Source organism: Centropristis striata, chromosome 9, assembly GCF_030273125.1.
Source record: "Centropristis striata isolate RG_2023a ecotype Rhode Island chromosome 9, C.striata_1.0, whole genome shotgun sequence".
Taxonomy (NCBI): domain Eukaryota; kingdom Metazoa; phylum Chordata; class Actinopteri; order Perciformes; family Serranidae; genus Centropristis; species Centropristis striata.
In genome coordinates, this window is record NC_081525.1 from 22,126,495 (window position 1) to 22,149,576 (window position 23,082).

The following is a 23,082-nucleotide window of genomic DNA, read 5'->3' on the forward strand; positions in this document are numbered from 1 at the left end:
CTCTTTTTATTTACATTTTGCACAGAAATATAAAAATAAATAAATACACAATAATAATATTAAACAGAAATATAGTATAATTAAATATACAAAAGTAAAACTGTTATTTGGAGTAGCTCTGAGTGTGCAAAAATAAAAGTAATATGTAACTTAAACTTCAGACCTTCATTAAAGTCAGTCCCACAAATAAGTAAAATAATTTGGAAGGACCTATGCTAACTTTGTAGTAGTGAGTGTGAAAATATAGAAATGTATTGAATCACTTTACTGTATAAGCGAGACTAAAACTCTTAATAGAAATATCCCTTTTTCAAGCCTGCTGTGAGCAATTATACACTGCAAACAAGAAAGGAAGAGATAATGTATTATCACTCATACAAGCCAGAAAGATAACAGCATCATCACTCCATTCATCTTGCTTTTTTTCATCCTGTTCTCTCTAATTCCATTTCTCCCTCCATCCATCTCTGCCTCACTCCACTCCCTCCTTTCTGTCAATTGTATCCATCCACACATGCCTGCATTTCTTCCGTCTTCCAGTCCTTGTCAAGGCTCCACTTTCTAGTTGGATGATATGCTGTACAGTACATATAAACATGGCCTGTTGCTAGGGGATGTAGAAGCCCTTTGGCACATCCTATTAGTGGTGTATGTAAGTAAGTAGCGTGACATTTTTGTAGGCTAGATAGCAAAAAGCTGTGAAGATTCCAAATACCACAAACTTGACATTGGCTAGAACATTCAAGAATATATTTGTATATTCAGCTAATCTGTACATTTTGTAGATCTTGGGAGTTAAAGCATCAATTGTGAACCCTTTGACATAAAAATTAGTGCAACCAAGAGGATAAATACTTGTGCAGAGTACAATTAAAAAGAAAGTATGTCTACTTTGTGACTTTGCACTACTGAGGCGGAGATAATTGATGGATGCAGCTGTAAGAAGTAGTCTCAATGGCAATTAGTTGTCAGTGTGTGCCTGGGTCCAGGCCTCAGCTGGCTCTGAGGCATTTTTAATCAGCTATTGATGCAAACCTCTGCTGTCTCTGTGTACAGTGATGAAACAAGCAGTTGATGACATTGATTAAAAGGGTTATTTGGGAGGGGAAACACCTGCCTTGTTAATTACTGTAGTTATCATCATCAGTCAGTAGCTCCATGTTAAGAAATGCATTTAAAGCCATTCTTCACCTTGTAAGTAAATACTAAATGAACTGTTGATTCCTTCGATATCCGAGGCTACAACATTCAAGTCATTTAAAAATATAATTTACAACTTCAGAGTGGAAACTGTCTTTTCTCCCTTTGAAGTGGATGAATGTAACATAATCAGCAGTAAGCTGTCAGATGAACTGATATTAGGGAAAAGCACTGGATAAGTCTAATATTCTAGTTTTCCTATTGTCAACAAATCCAATGAAAGGACCAAAACCAACAATAAACTGTTCCTATTAAGTATATAAGTTTTCCCTGTGAAACCAAAGCCTGATCAAGTGTATTACTCTGTGTTAAACACTTTGATTGTTGATCAAAAACCATTAACAACACAAGTGACCTACAGCGTTGCACAGAATCCACTGTTCTGCTGCCATAAATACTCCCATAAATCATTTGCTCAATACGAGATAAAATGCACAATAAACAAAGTTAACAGTTAATTATACTTTAAGGATTATTATTATTTTTTATAAATATGCTAATAATATTGTTACAGTGAATTATTTCGGCCACAATGACCATGTAGTGAAAATCTGAATCTCGGTCCTGTTCCCTACTATACCAAATTAGCTGCTGAAATTCTGCTGAAGGTTTTTTTTAGTAAACTGCCTTTTAAAAAAATGAAAGAATACATTTGTGACCCATTTAAAGATTTATATTTTATAGAAAGAAGATTTTTGTCTTGTCTTTTGTATCTCACCATACTCTATTCTTTCCGTCTACTTTCTGACTAATTCTGCGGCGCTGTGGCCTGATGTTGATACTACAACTGACCTCAACAGCTCGCACATGACGCACATATCCACCAGAAGTATTCAGCAAAATATCCCACACATCACTGATTCAGGAGAACTGGGAGGATTTGGGCATGCCTCCTACAAGCAGGGACACAGTGTGGGTCACAAACTCAGACCGATTATATCTGTCTTGTTTACTGTTATTGCAATGTGAAGAAGTTTCATACTGCAGACTTTATGCATATTGCTTTTGGATTTGCTCTGAGAGACCGTAACAAAAGAGAAAAGCTGACTAACTCCCAAGTTCAGAGGTGGGTCATGGCGTGAAGAGTTCAGCATATTACAGTAACCTGAATGGCCTTGCTGCTGCTGTGCTTCCTTCTTCCCATCTGTATCTGATTTGAATTCCTCATTACGGATTCCTCTGTGTTTTCTGTTATCGTTGATAAGACAGGACTTAATGATGCGTCTCCGGCAAATGACACTTCGGAAAAATCGCTTGAGCGTCCATTATTGTTCTTTCCGTTTTTTATCAGATCAATTCCTGTTATCACTGTTGTTTTTTCCTTCCATTATCAAATTAAGAGTCACTTTGTTGCCAGGTTTGTTTAGCACTCAAAAACTGCGTACAGATGTGGAAGCTCTTTTCTTTATAGTCATTGCAGAGGTCAGAGCAGATGGTGCTGTTGATTGAATGAGCTTATTTGGGAAGAAGTTATTTAGAAGCCAAAACACTTTTTTTTTGGTCTGCAGCTAACAGGTAATGACTCCTATACGCCTATACCAATAAGACACAAACATGGACAGCAGTAATCGGTCTGGTGTGATGTGCTTCCGAATTGTTTAACAGGGTCTTTTCAGGTCACAATATGGCATTGACTCAGTCTGTTTATGCAGATAAAACACAAGTCTGTCCGTCTCTTAATTCCCTAAAGGATTTAACTCGACAAGAAGTAAAGTATGACTCGTATTTCTAATTTTGCCCTTCTAGAAAACTTCCTGCTCGTGGATAAGGGCTGAAGGAACTTCAGATTACATAATTCCCATTCGTCCTTTTGTTTCTTCTAAACAAGTGCCAAGGAAAGAGTTCAAGAAACCATCAAAGATGGAGTAATTTCAGTTTTTTGCATGATGAACTGCCAAGTGCAAGTTCTCTTTTCATCACAATGACTATTTCAGTGAATCATAGCACTTTCATTTAGGTAATGATGCAGTACAAACAAAGAGCTGAAAAGTGTTAACATATACTTGAGTGTAACTATGGAAAATGTACACAATACTTCATATGGTTATAAAGCTAAGAGCTATAAAAAACAATTCAAAACATATTATGTGATTAAGAAAACACATGGATGTCAGTTTTTAGGTGCAAAGCATAATTTATATGCTCATATAAATGTATTCAAATAGATTCAGAAAGGAAAGGTCTTGGCATATAGGGTTGAAGTCTCATATCCTATCATAATTCAAATTAGAGCTCGGTATCACTTCAAGGTTTACAAATCTCTTTTGGTCTAAACTTTGGCTTTTGCAATTCTCAGAAGGATTACAGTATGTCTAACTGTCACAAACTGTGAGTCCGTGCATCAAATGCTCCATCAATCAACATGAAAGTGGGGAAATTCTTCCAGTCCAGTAAATCAAAAAAAAGTCAGTGGTAAAGTGATGTTTTTTCAGGAGGGTATGCTATGCTGTAATTCTTCAAATATAGACCCCAGGCTTTAATTCTTGCAAACAAGGGGCCTTCAACTGGCATTTTAATGAAGGTACCGGCCCAAAATCAGCTGTTGGAGGATAAAGATAAATAAAACACTATAGCCCCCTATACAGTACTGTAGAAATGATCCTATCCATCACTAATATGGACCATATATCATTAAAATATGGATACAATTGCAGGCTGAATGTTGCTTTTTGATTTAAAGGCCCCTTTTCTCAGTCAGCCTCTCACTATGAGTGATGGGATCCTGCATGGACTAAATATTCTGCCATAGATTGAACAGCTTTGGTCATTTCACTTGAGAGTTTTCTATATGCGTTTTCCCCCCTTACTTTCCGCACTGGTATGACATGAGCAGAGTTTTGATGTCCTTAGCAATATTTCAGATTCAACCAAAAAGTGAATCCAGTTGTTGTGCTGTTTGCCAGGCTGCCTTTTATCAAATGTGATCCTCAAGCAGCACCCACACAGTCCCGATTAAGCACGCTAGCTGTGATTTTGACTGTTACTGTCCCAAGTTGTTTGGGGTTTTTTTCAATCTTAAAGGGTACTTTTGTTGATTTTACAGAAAGTTGTTTACTTACTAACTTGCCATTTGTAAACTATGTTACAAAGCAACCAAAGCCAGATCAATGCTTCGTGGTTAACTGGCTAACATTATCTTAGTTTAGCTACAGTTAGCTAGTTGGCGGTCCTGCCTTGCACCACTCTTAGCTAGTATGAAGCAATAGTTAGTTAAACACCTTTGTTTTGTACCGTTACACAATTTATTGTAGACAAAAATCAAACACTGTTTTAATCATATTTACACAAGATGGTATCATGGATCACATTAGCTGGGGAAGAAATTTGGCAAGCTAATCCAACTAATATATCCACTGATGTTGACCCTATTTTGGGTCACATTACTGTTTGGCCAGACTGGCTTTGCTAGATAAAACTTTTTTCATTTGTTAAGTGTTGTAGTTATTTGTTACATGTTTTTTGATGTTGGAAGACTCCATTTATAAGCCAACATTAGCTAGTTACACCTTGTTGGTAGTAAGGGGAAGCTGAAGAAAGGCAAGGCACACTGGAGCGTGCGTAAACATCACATCCTTTGGAATTTCCCATCAAAACAATCCAGATTTGTTTTCATAGAAATTAATCTGCAGGCTGGAAGGTAACTTAGAAAGCCGGGGAGGGTCTCAGTTTTAAAGTTACAATCAGTTAACACATTGGCAATACGAAGCAATTAATGCAGGTAAAAGTAGAGATAATAGATAAAAAATGTAAAACTCTTTAAAAAATGTATAGACACCTCTACCACTTTATATAACCTGCTGTTTTGTAACACCTCAACATTTGGTATGCAGCATCCTGCGGCCAGAGAAAGTGTCTCCAGCGAGGCTCCTTCAGGTTGCTCTGTAATATCCTCATGAGCCCTGGGCTCAGTAACATCAACTCCCAGACACTCCTGCTGTTATCGCCCTCAAGCTGCCCACTATTTCATTTTAAAGGCACTTTAGACCCAGTTTTATGATAGTGCACAACCACTACATCGCTCTTTGATTTTAAAAATAAGAAGATAAAAACTTATGAAATCATTTTACCCACAATGGCTGGAGTTGCAGCGCTTGGTTGTGTTTCTAAAGGATTGTGAAGCATTGTCACTGAGTTATCACACCTGTACAATCCCATGCAGTCCAACATATAGATTTGTTTTATTCTGATAATTTTGTTCATCCACATTTGAATGAATGAGGAGCATTATATTACACAGCTATGCAGGTGGTTGCAGCTTTGTGTGGGATAATATCATTAATCAAAGTGATTCTTACTGACTGTAGAAAGAGGTGCCTTTCATTAAAATATATTTGTATTACCTTTGGTCTGTCCTATTAATATTCAGTTATCACTTTACCTAATTGGATTGTGTTTTTGCAGGACTATGCTGTGTCGACCGTGCCTGTGCTGCAAGGACTGCACCTGAAAAGCTTCTGCAGTATGGGAGGACCAGGCCTTATCGTCATCGGCTCCAGTGAACCAGCACAGAAAGCCCTCAAAGTATGGAGTTTGTGTATGTATGTGTTGTATGTGCAGTGAAAGCATCATCCTATTGCTATGCTCACCCCAGCTGTAGTCATGGAAACGACTGAATTTATGTAGTGGTATTGTTTTTCCCACTATGATGCACATTGACACAGCTGATTTTTTTTTTTTTTTTTTGGAGGGGAGGGGGTGGATTCTTGGCTCTAGCTGTTGGTATTAACAGCACTGTCCTCTTTTCTCCTGTTCTGCAAGTATTCAGCAAGAATAACACTACAAGACAGGACATCACACATATGTTGATTCAGAGCAGACTCCTTTACTTACAGCTTGATTGCTTCTCCCCACTGCAAGCACATTGAGACCACCTGTCACCTTAATCCTTCCCCATTAATTCATATTCTCAGCTAAGCTGAGGGGATTGCCCTTGGTGCTCACACTCCAGCTTCAATTACAAGGGTATTGTCCTTCCATTAAACAACTTGAGCTCATTACCACGTTAAGGCTTCTGAATCGATCAAGCTCCGTCGCAACAATAGCCCTCAGAAAAAAAAAAAAATGAGGGGATGCTGAAGGCCTGAACGTGAACAAGAGGCAGATTACACCCTGATCGGTCGTTTTCAAGAGAGGAATAAATCTCTGCCCATCCTTCTGATGGAATTTTCCCTAAAATTCCCAAACATCAACATGGGACTGTGTGTGAACTGTGTTGTCACCGCACACATGACTGAAATACAGTGGAATATGTAATGCTGTATTTACACAGCATAGACACACATGCTGTATGTTTGATTACATAAGTATGGAGACTTACACACATACACTCTTGGCCTTGTTAGGTCCTCCCTGGCAGGGCTTTTAATTTGCCTCCCAGTGTTATATCCCCCCCTACTGGCCCAACCCTACACAAGGTTACTTAAAGTCAAGTAAAAGCTACTTAGTATATCTCAGGGGGGAATTAAAACCAGACCATCTTACAGCACATCCGAATGAAGCAAAGTGCTTGAGAGCAGCACAAGGTTGTTGGTTTTGTTTGCATGTTTGCATAGCTGAAGTGTACACAGGAAGTCAAGAATCTATGCATAAACACACGCGCTAATTGATTTTATATCCCAGCATCGACTCATTAAGATTCCTGCCTGTTTGATCACCCCAGTAATTAGCTACTGGAGCGAGGAGTGGCCGTTAGCGAGACTTAATGACAGACTGCTCGCTTTCTAATTACGGCTTACGTCACCCTCTCTTGCAGCAATTAGCTCCTGTTTTAAAGGACTTTTAACGACCCTGGATTTGTAATTAGGTAATGTTCTCTTTTTTGGGGGGGGAGCGAGATCTCGTGAATGCTGTTTTATTGAATTCAAAGTGCTTGTTTTGGATGTGGATGCAGCCCTTATGGCAATAAGGCTGTGTACACTTGAACAAAGACATTTTTTTTACAAATTAAGTTGTTGGAGCCTGACTAATTCAGTTCGGCTTCAGGAGGCTAGAATTGTGCGGCTATAAAATATTCAGACAAAAGAGGGGACCCTGGCCTGTTGGCAGTGTGGGTCTGTATATGTATATCTCACTGACATCTGGTTAATAAGGGTGTTCATTTTCACTCCGTTCAGCAGTTTGGCTCGTCTTTATCCAGGATGTGTGCTCGGAATTTGTATATATGTCGGCCAGGTGTAGTCTCCTGTCTGTGTTTAGCTCTCCCATGGGTGAGAATACACATTGACCGGATGGATTTCATCATCCATCTGCCGCTGTCACTGCCAAGCTTCACTCATGAAGTCATCATCCCAAAATACCACCTCTGTCAGAGGCTGCAGCACCCACTCCCTCTTCTCTCACACACTTATTCCCTCCCTACAGTGGACTCATGGGGCTGACTTTAGCTCACCCGTTTACCTAGCCCTGTTTGATTCATGAGGTCATTTCTCTCTACTGGTCAGGGTTTGGTCACCTCAAGGTTGTTTACACGTTTGAGTTTTTATAGATAATGAGGTGACAACATGATGAAGGTTGTATTCAGGATGAGTCGTGTTTTGATGACCAAATCCTCATCCTGACTTATCTATTATATTTGATATCAGGAAAAGAACAGCTTTTATAGCAATCAGTTTCCTTGCCTGTGATATCAGAGCATTTGTTCATCGAGCCATTTAGCGGCAGTGACACATTTTAGATTATTTAGATTAAGGTCTTTGGCTGTATAGTCATGTTTGAAAAGGTTTTTTCCTGAGTGAAATGACCTGGGGGTAAGTGCAGCCATGATAAAAATCTGACAGAAATGACAGGTGCTTGAATGCTTCCTCTCTTATCTCCTTTAGCATAGGATACACTGGGCCACTCTTTACAAAAGTAAAGGAGATAATGGCATTCCACATTTCCCTGCGACATTTAAAGTGACACACAACACTAATCAAAGGATGATATGGTAGTTTGTAGGCCTTACACAATATGCTTATCTTGCATAAATGTAACAATTACTTGAACTGGGATTCAGTAAAATATGTAAAGTAAATATGAAAGGACAGGAGGTAGCATGAGCAACCATTTCTTTTCTCTTTTGTGAATGGTAGCATATGATCCTTTTCTTATTATTTCTATTTCAGCCTTGGCAAGTGAGTATTATTTATTATTATTTTTTAGTAAGATGTTCATAGTCTGCATTACACAACACAAAAGAGCGCACAGGGGAAAAGTATCTACGATTAGTTGTCCACCTTCCAACTATTTAGTTTCACTACGCGACCATCCGCCATTGTATAATTACGTAGCTGAATGTAAGTGCAGTTGGATTCTCCTAGAACCACGGTTTTCTTTTCCTTTGTCCTTATGAATTCTCTTTTCTTATTTCATTATGTTTTCAATTGAGGTGAAGTGGTTAGGAAAAGGACTTTTTTTTTAGGCCAAGAGTCTACAGCCATGCTAATAGCTTTGAGCTAAATGCTACTATCAGCATGCTAACATGTTCACAATGACATGCTGCAACGCTGAAGTTTATTAGGTACATAATCTTTACCAGATTTACTATTTTGTTTCAGCTAAGGACCAAGACATTAGCCAAAGTATTAGTTAAACTAGGGGAGAGGTTAAAGATTCATCCTGGTGGGTGGGTGTGAATGTCTGTACAAAACTTAATGGAAATCTATTCAATAGTTTTTTAAATATTTCAGTCCGGCTTGAATGGTGGACAACTGACCGGCAGACATTGCCATCCCTGGACTCACACTGCTACTGTGGCAAAAAAAATGCACAAGCTTTGCAGCATGTATCATAGCAGGAAACAGTCCATATATGGCATCTGAGCAATGGGTTTCCTTGCCAGTGATGTTATCGAGTCAGCTGCAGACAGAGTCCTGAGTCAGACAGCAGCAGCTGATATATCATACTATAGGTTACAGTATAGGATCTCTGATTTGTAGCCTTATTCATTCTTTAGGAAAAACATAAGAAATGTGAATTGTTTCAAGGCACTATTCTGTTATTTTCTCATTATTTTCAGAGATATTCATCCTCCCCTTTCCTTTCTTCCCTCCCACCCATCTTCCATTGGATAGCTTTGGGTGCAGCAATAAACACTCCAAATAGACCAATATTATTTTCTGAGTGAAATTTGTGTCAAGGAGCAACAACAAACATTTATTGTACATCAACAGGAACCAATTTCAGTTTAATTTCCCCTCCGCAGTTGGAAGCAGCCTCAAGTAAGATTTGTTTTGTACACACTGCTGTTGTTTGTCAGTGAAAAGAAGTATTGTAAAACCGTTAAAGGCTTCCTGGGAAGGATTACTGCAATAAGCATGATAAATATTAATTTCAGTGTCCAAAATACAGATTATGCTGATGACCACTGTGGACGGCATCAGGTCCAGTAAATTGTCAGTGTTTTTGTTAGCTAGAAGAGATTGGCCAGGGGAGATTTTATTACCTTCCAGTAAATATTTAGTTTTTGCAGCTCTGACTGAGCACACTCTGCTGCCCAGTTACCACTCTGTGTATTAACTGGACGGCGGCCACTGTCCAGAAGTAAGTTGCTGCTGATTTGCTGTAGCTTTGTGCTTGGTCCAGGGCCAGGATGACAGTGTAAAAGCTTTGGTTCTCCATTTTTTTTCTTTTGCTCTTAAACACTTGCAGATGACGCACAAATCCGAAGCATTTTATTAATGATGTCGGGCTGCAGACTGAAAGTCTAATCTAAAAACATACAGTAACCAAGATAACCTAATTCATTAATGTTCAGTATTAAACATTGTGATAATCTGGCCTCACATTGACTTGTTCCACTAACATTGAATAGAGAACAAACTGTTCAATTTGTCAGGTGAAGGATTTATTGAATTTCACGGATCACAACATCACACAAAGCAGTGTGAAAGTTCCTGTAGGATATTTTCCTTACACCAAAAGAGAAAAAGAGATGTTTTAGAGAGAAGCATGAACTGTGATCTTTGGTGGAGTCGACGTTTATTCTCTCCTCTACAACTCTTAATCCCCCTGTGTGTGAGAGACAGTGTTGGCGGTCACGCACATGGACAGTGTTTTCATTTAGGGCTGCTGCAATCACCTAACACACCCACAAGTGACCTGGGAATGTGTCTGGTCTGGTTACACACATGCAGACGTACAGTATGTGCACATGCTGCATGTACTCCACCCTGCAGCCTTGCACTCAGAAATGGCAGCTCTTATAAAGTTAATTTATTTTGTCAGTCATTTTGTCAGGACTGTTAATTTACAGTTTATGCAAAAATGAATTACAGCTAGTCAGCTATGCTGTACTGGTGTTATGCATTATTTCCCCTTTTTATTCTTTGTTTGTAACATTGTTGGAGCAAAGCTTTCATTACTGTGTTGGCTTTGCACGGCACTTCCCAGATATCACTCCTTTAACAATGTGTCCACTGGTGTGATAACTTTTTCCTTGGGTTTTCTGTTTAATGATGGGATTTACTGCTCATACTAACTGCACGATTGTTTTTCTATTTATTCAAACCAAGCACTGTTGCTGCTGCCAGAAACATAAAATGTGTCACTTCCTGTGTGCTGAATACATTTTCCCTGGAAAGCCCTAACAGAGTACCTAGAACAGCACATTATTATTGGGTTGGATCAGTTGGACATTTATTTACATGATGATAACTTGTTTTTTTTTCACTTTGTGAGTCTATTCAACTTATTATGCAAGTAATATAATGCACAGTAATCCATATTTCTATAGAACTCACAAAGGAAAAAACCTTTCCTGTGTCAGAAAACGCCCTGATCTTCCAAATTCCAGCAGATCCGGTCAGTGGGAAGTGAAATGAAAACATTTTCAGCCACAAAGCCCATTGTGCTCACAAACCTCACATTTTCCTCCCACATTTGTAGTTGTGTCATCACATTCGCTCACAGAAACCCCTCCAAACATATATGTGCGTCAAGCAAGACGTCACATAGTTTACATTTGGACTGTGTCGTCCCATAGGTGGAACATGGTGAATTTAATGAGCAAAATTCTGATCTACAGGAGTCTAACACAGCGAGGATGTTGTTTAAAATGTAAATAAAACAGATTGGGATACTTTTCTAATCCTTTGTGACATATATTCAATTAAGAAACTGTACAAAGAAAATAGAGTCTGTTTTAGTTACATTTTACCCAATTTCTCAACTTTTTTTGGATCAGGCTTCTACATTTAACATTTTGAACAAACAGCTAACAGACCACTCATTCTGCCAGTGATTAAAGAGCAAAGATGATGACAGAAAGAAAAGCTATAGAAAAAGCACAACGAAAAAAGAAGAGTTCTAAATCTGGTGAAAAATGTCTCACTTCTCATAATACCTTTTCTAAATGTTGACACTTTGGATTTTTTTTTACTCACTTTCCACCCCCACCCCCCCTTCTTGTCTCTGAGGTATCCGTCCGCAGATGTTCTGCTCATAAACATTAGGAGGCACCTGCCTCTCCTCTGGTCATAACATCCTCACCCCCTGACTTCCACTTGGCAACAGGGGCGTCTTCTCTGACTTCCCCCCCCAACACCACCCCCACCCCTCCGCCTGTCCCACCTTCAACTCCTTCAGATTACATAAATAACATGACATCTGCTGAGAAAGAATGTCTGTCTGTTCCTGTGTTCTCCATTAAGGCCCCCCAGGCCCCGAGAGCGGTTTGGCCGGCACCGAGACGTGGTGCTGCCTTTGGTATTGTGGCCTTCTGACTCAAAGAGCGTGATAGTCTGAATAACTGTTTTTTGTCTGTCTTTCGGTCAGAGTCATGTGGACTCCCCACAGCATGCGGTCAGTTTACCGACATGTCTGTTTACTGTCTGTGTCTTATCTGTGTGTGTAGATCATGCAGCAAATGAGTGACCACCGCTATGACAAACTGACGGTGCCTGATGACCTCGCAGCCAACTGCATCTACATGAACCTGCCTAATAAGGGACATGTTGTCATGCACCCTTCAGCAGAGGAGTTTCCAGAGAGTGTAAAGGTAATGCTCAGCTTATTTCACATGCACTAACAGTAACTTTATCTCAAACACACCATCACACAATCATTTACAATCCTGAGGTTACACCTTTGGGAGAAAGAAACACTGTCAGGACAGTCAGAGTGGTTTAGTTGGTAAGATTTAAAGAGCACTTTGCCTTTGTTGCTCCCCATCCTGTCCAGACCTCTGAGATAAACAACTGGTTGGAGAGGGGAAACCCTGCAGAATCTACAGTATGTGGTTGTTTTACACAGACTGCCGCAGGTCAACCACAGCCAGCACTGTGTTTTATAACAAAGGGACCGCCAGTTTTATGTGAAGTGACTTTTTGTGGACGTAGCTCAGACCACAAACGAGGAGCCATAGACATTGGGTGCTTTTTTCTGCCCCTCAGAACTTTAGTTAATCATCAAAGTTGATCAAAAATAGTTCTTAAATCTGCTATGATGAATAATTACATTACCAAGGATCAAGCGGTCACCAAGTGTCAAACACAAACAACGGTGCATTCACATCCTCCTCAGATGGTTCCATTTCCAAGCTGGGAGGTCTTTCTCCCACTTTGGTGCGTTTGTGAGCTTTAAGTGGTAATGTTTAAAAAGTGTTTCCAGTATTTGCGAAGAAATGGCTAAGTTAAACCTTGAAATGGGTGTGTTTTCGAGTTGATGTTGTGACTTGAGGGAGGCGTTAACATACATTTACCCAGCCAGGAACACATTTTTCCCATTACTCCGACGCAGTACCAATGCCCTATCATGCAGAATTAACTAAACTCAAAAATAATTTGTGTATCTGCCCTGTGATTGGAATCCACTCCACTCCTACTTCCTTGGTCTGTGCTAAACTCTTCCACCAAGTTTCATGAATATTCGACTAATAGTTTTTTTGTAATCTGGCTAATAGACAAATCGAGCCAAAAACATGGCCTCCTTGTCGGAGATAATAACGATCACCTAACTCTTCAGCATTTTAGAGTTTCCAGGCTTCTGTTTTTTCACCCACAACTTTACTGTTTGGTCTCCCTGCTCTCATCAGTGTCTGTAACCCACGCCTCATAATAAAACCTAATATATACATCCTGCCCAGCATTAAATAGCAGTTGGTGGAGACCAAACTAGAGCTGAGGGGAACATGGATGTCTTACAGTAGCCATGTGAACAAGATCACAACTCCAAACTAATGCTAAATTTTCTGCTGGATGTGTAAATATGCTACTGTTTCTTAATGTATTCGCCTTATATACTTTTTAAGCTGATAATTTGTCAGTGTGGTGTTTACAACTTGTTGCGCTGAACATAAGTGACCCAAAAATATGAATTAATGCAGGTTTAAGTTTTAAGTATTTTTACACTTATTACTACTATTTTAACTACTTATTTGGGGTGTCCACGTGGCCTAGTGGTCTAAGGTCTACTGTAAAATAAAAGCAAAATCCTTCTCTGTCTGCTTCATCATTTTTTTGTTCTTATCAATGCCAAGTTGGCACTATTTCAGGAACTCATAAGGGAAACGCCAAAAGAAATCTATAGGGATGAGGCTAATTTCAAAGAAATATTGAAGGGTTGCTCTGAGTTCCCTCTTAAGGACAATCCTTATAGCATGTGTTCTTTGTTAAACTGTTAAGTGCTGTGTGCTGGCTCGACACACCTGGCTGAACTCATCTCCAACAGTCTCACAGCACACACCATCACTGTAGGAACACGTAGAACCACAACCTCTCTTAAATTTGTTTCAGACATACAGTGACCTACTTGCAAACACCATCAAGTTGTGACTTTCACTTATAACACTTACATAGTGTTTCCCACCATTCGTTCACAGTGAATGACATGTTATTGTCTCACTTTGTCCCTTTGGGTTTGGAAAGGCTGAGCAGTAGCTGTGTTATTTAGATGCTTTGGGAACGCTCCACATCACAACAAGTCAAAAGGATTCTCACAGGATTGAAGCCAGCACCCTGCAATCTGCAGAGACAGTGCTCAGACCTCAAAATGTACTCTGTGGTTAAAACCCCTACCTCCGCCAGCTATTTTTAGAGGGAAGAATTCACAAAATTATACGTCTTTGGACTCGCATTCACAGCAAACGCTCTGTTTTTTCCAGGAAGATTAACTGAGGGTATTCAACTTGAGCATAATAAAAGTCTATTTGTGTATCTTGTGCTTCCTGCTTTGGAAGCACCTTTTAACGGACCATTTGGAGCAATATTTGAGGAATGTATGTTTGTTCCATGATCCAGTTTCCTTTATAATGTTCAAACCCACCAGAAATTGGCCTGGAACACATTTTTTGGCCCAGACCTGTGTTTAAGGAACTGTAGCTTAAAGAAAGTGGAAAAATATGAATAGCACATATTCGAGAGTTGACAATCAGGCCTTACTGTACAGTAAGTCTACAGTTAGTTCATGTTTCCCAAGAAAACTTGTTGCTTGTTCCTCCAGTGAGATGTAGAGATTTCTCAGCACAATCAGAGACACTCTGTAAGACTTCTGCTGCTTTCTAACTCTAAACATTGTCTGTCCTAATCTCCGGTCTATTTTTAGTTTACTCGAGAAGTTACATAAGAGTTCCACATTAAAAAAGGGGTCATGAGAGTGGGTTGGTGGGGGTCGAAGGGGGTGGAGACAGGGCATCTTTAATGGTTAGCAGTGGCGATGGCTCCAGAGGGCTCGGTTTCCAGATAAAGAAACTGAACAGACAAAAGGCTTAGTGAAGTATAGCAGCTCTTGCTGTGTGTGACCATGCCACCCTTTAACCCGACATATAAATATAAAGCACTGTAATGAGAACTCAGCTGGAAATGTTACAAAAAAGAAAGGAAAGAAAAAAGAAAAAGGAGGTGGAGATGCTGTAAACAGCGGGGGATTTAGTAGTGTTGTTTTGGGGCAGTTATGGTAAAGCACAACCCTCCCTGAGTCGACCCTCTGGTCAGAAGTTTCTGGATGGCACAGTGTCACTTGGTTGGGTGGATGGATTGTCAGACAGATGTTCATGTTATCCAGAGGATGGTTCCATCTGACTTTGGTGATCTCCCAACTTTTACTCTAACTTTACCATAAAGTTAAATAGGTTTTTGTTAGTGCATTATTTTGTTCACAACTATTGGCTGGATTGCCATAAATATGGTATATGCATACAAGTTCTCTTCAGGATGAACTTTGTGATTTCCTTAAAGAAGCAGTTAATCCCAAAATCGGAAATCCACATTTGTGCTGAGTACTGGAGATATCGGCCATAGAAATACCTGTCATCATGACCAGGTTATTCAAGACAATGCATAGACCTTGACTTTTTCTACCAGAGTTCCAACGTTAGCTCACTAGCATTAGCGCGCTAGCATGCTATTTGATTAGCATGTTGTTTGATTTAATATGTCTGCTTTACTGATGTATATTTATTCTCTAATTGGAGTTTTCACTCTCTCTTTTAATGGCACATGAAAATAAAGTTCACAAAGGCATCTGCGTTGGGTTTTTCCACATGTATCTTTTTGGGCTTTTAGCGCCACAAGTGAAGTGCAGTCTAGTTCCATTAAATTTGAGAGAAGGCAGACATCTCTACAGCCAATATCTCCAATCTCCGATCTAGATTAATAAGTAGCAATAGAGGTAAGAGAAAAAAAATACTTATTTTAAATTTTGGGATAAACTGTCCCTTTAACTCATCTAGTGCCATCAGGTCAACATTTAAATGTATATAATAATACAAAATAATAGGCCTGATACTAAGTAATATATACACAGTATAAACATGAGTATGTGGACATTTGTATATTAATTTGTTTGACCTTATTTTTTTAATATTGGTATAATGGTGTTACATCATGGTGCAGTGCCATTGTTTAAAGGGCTGAGGGAGGCTTTGACCTCCACAGTTACACAAACCTTATTTATATAGTCTGTGACACAAACTGACTTATGTTGAGAAGATCCAAGAAGTATAGTTCACATGAGAGCGATGTCTTTAAACATGGCATTTGGATCAGCAGAGGCCTCGTCAGCCATATTGCATCATGAGATAAGAATCTGTTTAGCTGGTCCCTGTGGCTGTGCCACAAGGCCTCACTCAGTATCACAGCAGGGTTGAAATAAGAGTTAAAGAGAAAAATATCCAGGTTTGGAAGTCTGGTAGGAAAACACTGGTTTTCTTTTGGAAAATGTCCACAGGGTGACACACTGCTTTACGAGGGTCTTTTAAGAATGTCGTAATAGTTCTCACTCCCATCTTTCTTTTTTTTATTATATGTTGCCGCATGACCAGGAAACCTTCTTGAATGCTTGTTCTCCTACTTCACATTTTGTGTCCCTCTGCAGGGCATTTATCTCACGGAACAGAACAAATTACAATATTAAATGTTGCATAAGTTCTGCCTTTCACTTTAACTGCTGCCAACCAAGCTGTACTTAACTTTTTCAAAGGGCTTGTTGGAGCACTGGCTGGTCAATACCTGCAACACTGGCTCACAGATGTGATACCCAGGGGCAGAGCTGTTGCCATGGCGACACCTTTTTTGTATTTGGTTAAGGGCAGCTTCTTTATTCCCAAATATATCATTACATTAAAACATGTTTTCACAATGGTTTTTGTAGATACCAACAGATATTATGGGCAGATACTGCCCTATCTGAGGCATTTCATTATCAGTGTATATGTTGTCCAGTATGTGCTGTTATAAAAACCTTTTATATACAATATATAATGCAGAACAATGTTGTTTGTTGTCATTTACAAATAGTGTTAGCTATTCATTTAAAACAAAAAATGTAATAGTCAGCAATTGAATGAAACTGAACAGTAATCATGTTTATTTAGCTCTTTATTTCATTCCAATTTATTCTTTATTTTCTCTTTTATCATTTATAGAATTGGCTGACAGTGTAATACATTGTATCATGTAGGCTATAATAATATATAATAATGTTCGATATTATTTAATAAAGTAGCTCTCTAGTTACATTTGCAGACTGGTAAAAAAATCAGTGCGGAATCCACATAAAAAAGGTATTTTTTCATTCCAGCTCAAAAAATGACTACATCGGCATCGATATCTGTTATCGATTATATATTATTATCTGTATCAACAATACCTCGGTTAAGTCATGGTCACCTAACATATATATATATATATATATATATATATATATATATATATTTAAATGCTGTTCTTCTTTTCTCTTCTTTTCATCTTTTACATATAGCACTCCTGTAGCGATTACAGTTGGCTCTTAAAGTTATCTACTTACTTGATTCCTGTGGTCTAAGTCTAGTACCGCTGAATGCACTTATTGTAAGTCGCTTTGGACAAAAGCGTCAGCTAAATGACATGTAATGTAAAAAATGTAATGTATTGGCATATACAGTGGGGAGAACAAGTATTAGATACACTGCTGATTTTTCAGATTTTCCCACTTGCAAAGCATGTAAAAGTCTGTAATTTCTATGATAGGTACTCTTCAACTGTGAGTGATGGAATCTAAAACAAAAATCCAGAAAAACAGTAGATGATTTTTAAATAATTAATTTGCATTTTATTGCAAGACATAAGTATTTGATCATCTATCAACCAGTAAGAACTTTGGCTCTCACAGACCTGTTAGTTCTTCTTTAAGAAGCCCTCCTATTCTCCACTCATTACCTGCATTAACTACACCTGTTTGAACTCGTTACCTGTATAAAAGACACCTGTCCACACACTCAATCAACCAGACTCCAGCCTCTCCACAATGCCCAAGACCAGAGAGATGTGTAAGGAGATCAGGGATAAAATTGTAGACCAGCACAAGGCTGGGATGGGCTACAGGACAATAGGCAAGCAGCTTGGTGAGACGGCAACAACTGTTGGTGCAATTATTAGAAAATGGAAGAAATTCAAGACAACGGTCAATCTCCCTCGGTCTGGGGCGCCATGCAAGATCTCACCTCGTGGGGCATCAATGATCATGAGGAAGGTGAGGAATGAGCCCAGAACTACACGGCAGGACCTGGTCAATGACCTGAATAGAGCTGGGACCACAGTGTCAAAGAAAACCATCAGTAACACACTATGCCATCAAGGATTAAAATCCTGCAGTGCACGCAAGGTGCCCTTGCTCAAGCCAACACATGTCAAGGCCCGTCTGAAGTTTGCAAATGACCATCTGGATGATCCAGAGGAGGAATGGGAGAAGGTCATGTGGTCTGATGAGACAAAAATAGAACTTTTTGGTTTAAACTCCACTCGTCGTGTTTGGAGGAAGAAGAATGATGAGTACAACCCCAAGAACACCATCCCAACCGTGAAGCATGGTGGCGGAAACATCATTCTTTGGGGATGCTTTTCTGCAAAGGGGACACGACGACTGCACCGTATTGAGGGAAGGATGGATGGGGCAATGTATCGTGAGATCTTGGCCAACAACCTCCTTCCCTCAGTAAGAGCATTGAAGATGGGTCGTGGCTGGGTCTTCCAGCATGACAACGGCCCAAAACACACAGCCAGGGCAACTAAGGAGTGGCTCCGTAGGAAACATCTCAAGGTCCTGGACCTAGCCAGTCTCCAGACCTGAATCCAATAGAAAATCTTTGGAGGGAGCTTAAAGTCCGTGTGGCCCAGCGACAGCCCCGAAACCTGAAGGCTCTGGAGGAGATCTGTATGGAGGAGTGGGCCAAAATCCCTGCTGCAGTGTGTGCAAACTTGGTCAAGAACTACAGGAAACGTCTGATCTCTGTAATTGCAAACAAAGGTTTCTGTACCAAATATTAAGTTCTGTTTTTCTGATGTATCAAATACTTATTTCATGCAATAAAATGGAAATTAATTATTTAAAAATCATACAATGTGATTTTCTGGATTTTTGTTTTAGATTCCACCACTCACAGTTGAGTACCTATGATAGAAATTACAGACTTCTACATGCTTTGCAAGTGGGAAAACCTGAAAAATGTGCAGTGTATCAAATACTTGTTCTCCCCACTGTATGTTGTCCAATATGTGTCAATATAAAAAATGTTTTTACAGAATGGCCAGAATTTGGCTGATACTGAACAGACACTACTGATGTTTATTTAGCTTTTTTTTTTTAATGCATTCTTAATATTATCAGTTTTCATTTCTAGAATTAGTTGAAAATTTAATACATTGTATGTATAATGTACTGTATAAGATTTTTTAATTAAGTTATTTGTTGAGTACTTTTGCATAGTCATATACATGCACAATCCACATAAGAAAAGGTCTGTTTTTATTCCAGCTAGGTAATTCACTATATAAGCCACCATAGGTTATCTTTTAATTTTTCCCTTCTAAAATCTGAGGATGTTGGTTTTTCCAATGACGGTCTTGTCTGTGTGTCCCGCAGGTGTACGAGAAGTTGAAGGATCACATGCTGATCCCCGTGTCCAACATGGAGAAGGTCAAAGTCGATGGAGCCCTCACATGCTGCTCTGTGCTCATCAACAAGAAGGCCAACATCTGAGCACGCTCACCAGGGGGTCTCTCAGTGCATGGTAACCTAGCGGAGCCTGTATCCGATCACAGAGAGTCCCGAGGTTTACCAAAACTATTTCGGTACTTAGAGGAAAGATAGGCAGGTTTGTTTGTTGCTGTGGGACAAAGAAAATATAAATTGGTGGGAGTTATCTGAGGGGTGTACTACGAAACAAGTTTAACAGAGTCAGGCTCGACAAAAGGCTAAAGTCCCAGTCAGAGATGACCGGTACCACAAACTCAGCCAGGTGGGGTCATTACTCAAATTTTCTGCATCACTGCTGTGGGCTACCATGACAAAAAAAAAAAGAATGCCACTGCGATGCATGCATTCAGTGGCATTACTAATGTAGTGCTACTGCGCAAAAAATTTGCATACAACATATTTCTCAGCTGAGAATATATATATATATTTTGGATCATATTCATTCTGCAGCATAAGATGGTGATCTGACCGGGTTAATAGAGAGCCACCGTCGTAACAACATAAACTCTGGTTTTATACTCAACATAATCTTACTTCGTAGTACACACCTCGTCTCCCTTTTCCCCCCAAAACACTCAAATTATGTTAAAATTTCTTTAAAAGACTAAATAGAGAAATTGGTATAAAACAGTTAATTTTAGGTAACCGTTGTATCTCTAGAAATTAGATTATTATTTTAAAAGTACTTTTATTTTTCTCTTGATTTGGATATGTTATCACTTTTTCCTTAAAAACCTGACAAGCTTGCAGGTTAGATAATAGTTCATACATTTTCCCCATGTTAGGCCATATCTGTTAATTGACAGTACTACTTTCAACTCGTCTACAAACCATTAGAGTTTGATTTTAATGAACCTGATCATCAATCAGAGGAGTGGACCATGTGGCATTTTGAACCTGCAGAGCTCCTACTGCTCGTGTGTAGACCAATTTTTGCTTACTAATCAATGTTTACAATCACATAGAACAGAGCACTGGGCCAACATATGCCTCTGTTTGATAATCATTTCTGTTACCATTGAAGTAAAAACACAGAATCTGTCGCAGACGACGCAACCCTGAGAACCTTGTCACACTCAGGAAAGCCTACAGTGTACGTGGCTTTGGATAAAAGCGTCTGCTAAATGACATTGTAGAATTGTCTTACCAACATCACACGACAGATATATGAATTACAAAACTAGCTAATATGGAAATGTACACTGTTCACATGTACCATTTAAACTGTGAATTTAATTTTGTGATTGTTTGGTTTGAAAATACGATTGCTACTCAAGAACTGTACTTTGGAGCAAGACGGCCATTAACATTACATTATTTATTTAATTACATTTTACTTTACTTTAATAATTACTTTACATTTGGTGCTGAATAAGTTTTATGGCCCTATATTACTTCAAAACCACTAAAACACAATTCTGTGTTGAACAAAATGCACGGCCATTTATCTGAGTATTACGTTTTAATAGTTAATGAATTCCTCACTGAAAATAGAGTTCTGAAGTTGAGCTTTTGGTATGATCGCAGTGTTATGATGATTTTGTGATTAATATGCTACATGAAGTACTGCCATTGTGACCTGAGGTGCTCTTAATTTTCACGACTACTTATTAATTGTTGATACTGACACTGGAGACAATTTTTTAATTGATCTCTATAATAGAGAAGCTAACTGTAGCCTGTTGATTTATTCTACACGGACCATCTGTGGCCATTTTGTTAACCAATTTGGCATCCCTCCTAGTGAGCCTTTGTTTAGATTCATGTGGGGATGCAAACTTATTAATCTGTGCCAACCCTGCAAAGGACAGATAAAAGCTGCCTGTGTAGAAAATGTATGTTTTCATTATTATAGGATGAAATAAGCTTTCATTTATTCCAACATAACACCTCTGCTCCTCTTAATGTACAGTGTCTGTATGGGGAAACCAATGACTTCCCTCCTGCTGAGTGAATCTGAAGGCATCGGAGTTTTCTCACTCCATTGGTTCTGCCTCTGTTGTTGATTACACTGGTTCCTTTTTTTCCGTCTGGCAGTTTTTACTCGAAAACTGACTCAGAGCATGCTGTGAAACTGATGTCTGTTCCACGAAATCCAATCACACCAAATGTGACTGCAGTGAGCGTTTGCACTCAGCATGCAGAACAGGCTAACTGCCTGGTGTGTTTCCATGCGTGTTCACAATGGTAGCTGCAAACAGGCTGTTGGTGAGCTCTGCTTTGGTGGCCTTATCTCTGTTGTTGCTGAATTCAAGTGGGAGGCCTGTAGATATGTCAGCATAGTGTATGTAAACATATATGCCCTACATACACTATATACTGTACATGTTAAAGCCCACCACATGTGAAACCATGTTTTCTCTCAGTGTGATTGTAAGTGAAAGTTGAGGAAATGACATCAGGAGGTGATTCAGCCTCCCTCTGTGGACGTTTGCGTATGGGCAAGTGGGCAGTGATGAAACACGGAAAGAATTCCTGTTGGGAGGAGAGGCTTGTACACCAGTAAACACTGACTCTCTTAAACTTTCTCTGTCTTTCTGTCTCACTCTCAGCACTCGCTCTCTCCCACCCTCTTGCTATTGCCTCATAGACGATCTGGGCTAATTTATGGCCATGATATCATACAGTCTGGCCGACGCTGTAGATGTGAAGGCCTGCCATTAAAGTGTGACACTAGTAGTATATTTTAAAGAAGGCAGCTGGCTGGATGATAGCATAGTTGCAGAGCATCCAGTTCTCTTTCTCACGCAGTTACTCCAGCAGGCTGAGCCAGGCAGCAGCACTCACACACTGATTAGTGCAATGTCAATCACTGGGTTTTATCTAAAATTGTCGTCCTCTCTCACATTGCTCCAAATCATCGATTGGTTGTACATCTCTGGGGCAAAGTAACCTTTTCCTATCACCGATTTAAAGTCAGTACATTTAATAGTTTTGGCTCCTGGCTGGCAAGCCTAGCTGTGAGTAACTGCTCCTGAAAATGTGTGCTGACTTTGTTATCCTTTTACTAATCCCCTCACTCATCACACTAGTCATGATGTTGTGATTGCCCTGGTTCCAACCGAGGTCTTTTGGATTTCATACAAGTTGTGAGTAATAATTATTTGAGTCATCTTAAATTGAGCCTTTCGTCTACTTTGTGTAATAAATTAACATCTTCAACTTCAACTGTGTCACTCTTTTTTTAATTAAGAAATGTAGTTTAATATCAGCCCCATCTGTTAGATGGGTTAGGTTAACTTAACTGTCATTTCAAGATTATAACTTTATTTTAATTAATATTTTGTCTAACAGCTTTTGACAACACATTTACATGTATGACCCTCAAGGACAAGGTTGGTACAGATCATGAGACTTCATCAGGTGAGATAAAATAAAAACCCAAACCTGGGCCAAAATCTGACTGTTCTTCTATTTTCAGTGGTTTAGAATAATAAGCTTTGTCTCAGTAAGGAC

At 39.3% G+C, this 23,082-nt stretch overlaps 1 protein-coding gene across 2 annotated transcripts in view; it reads left to right on the plus strand.

Moving 5' to 3' along the window:
- The window catches only part of ddah1 (dimethylarginine dimethylaminohydrolase 1), an 85,536-nt gene extending 62,748 nt beyond the window's left edge, over window positions 1-22,788 (plus strand). For both annotated transcript variants that reach the window (XM_059341100.1, XM_059341099.1), the window contains exons 4-6: window positions 5,602-5,721; window positions 12,032-12,175; window positions 19,513-22,788. In XM_059341100.1, coding sequence (XP_059197083.1) covers window positions 5,602-5,721; window positions 12,032-12,175; window positions 19,513-19,629 — 381 coding nt within the window. In that variant the 3' untranslated portion in view covers window positions 19,630-22,788. The remainder of the gene's footprint in view (window positions 1-5,601; window positions 5,722-12,031; window positions 12,176-19,512) is intronic.
- Window positions 22,789-23,082: the final 294 nt, after the last annotated feature.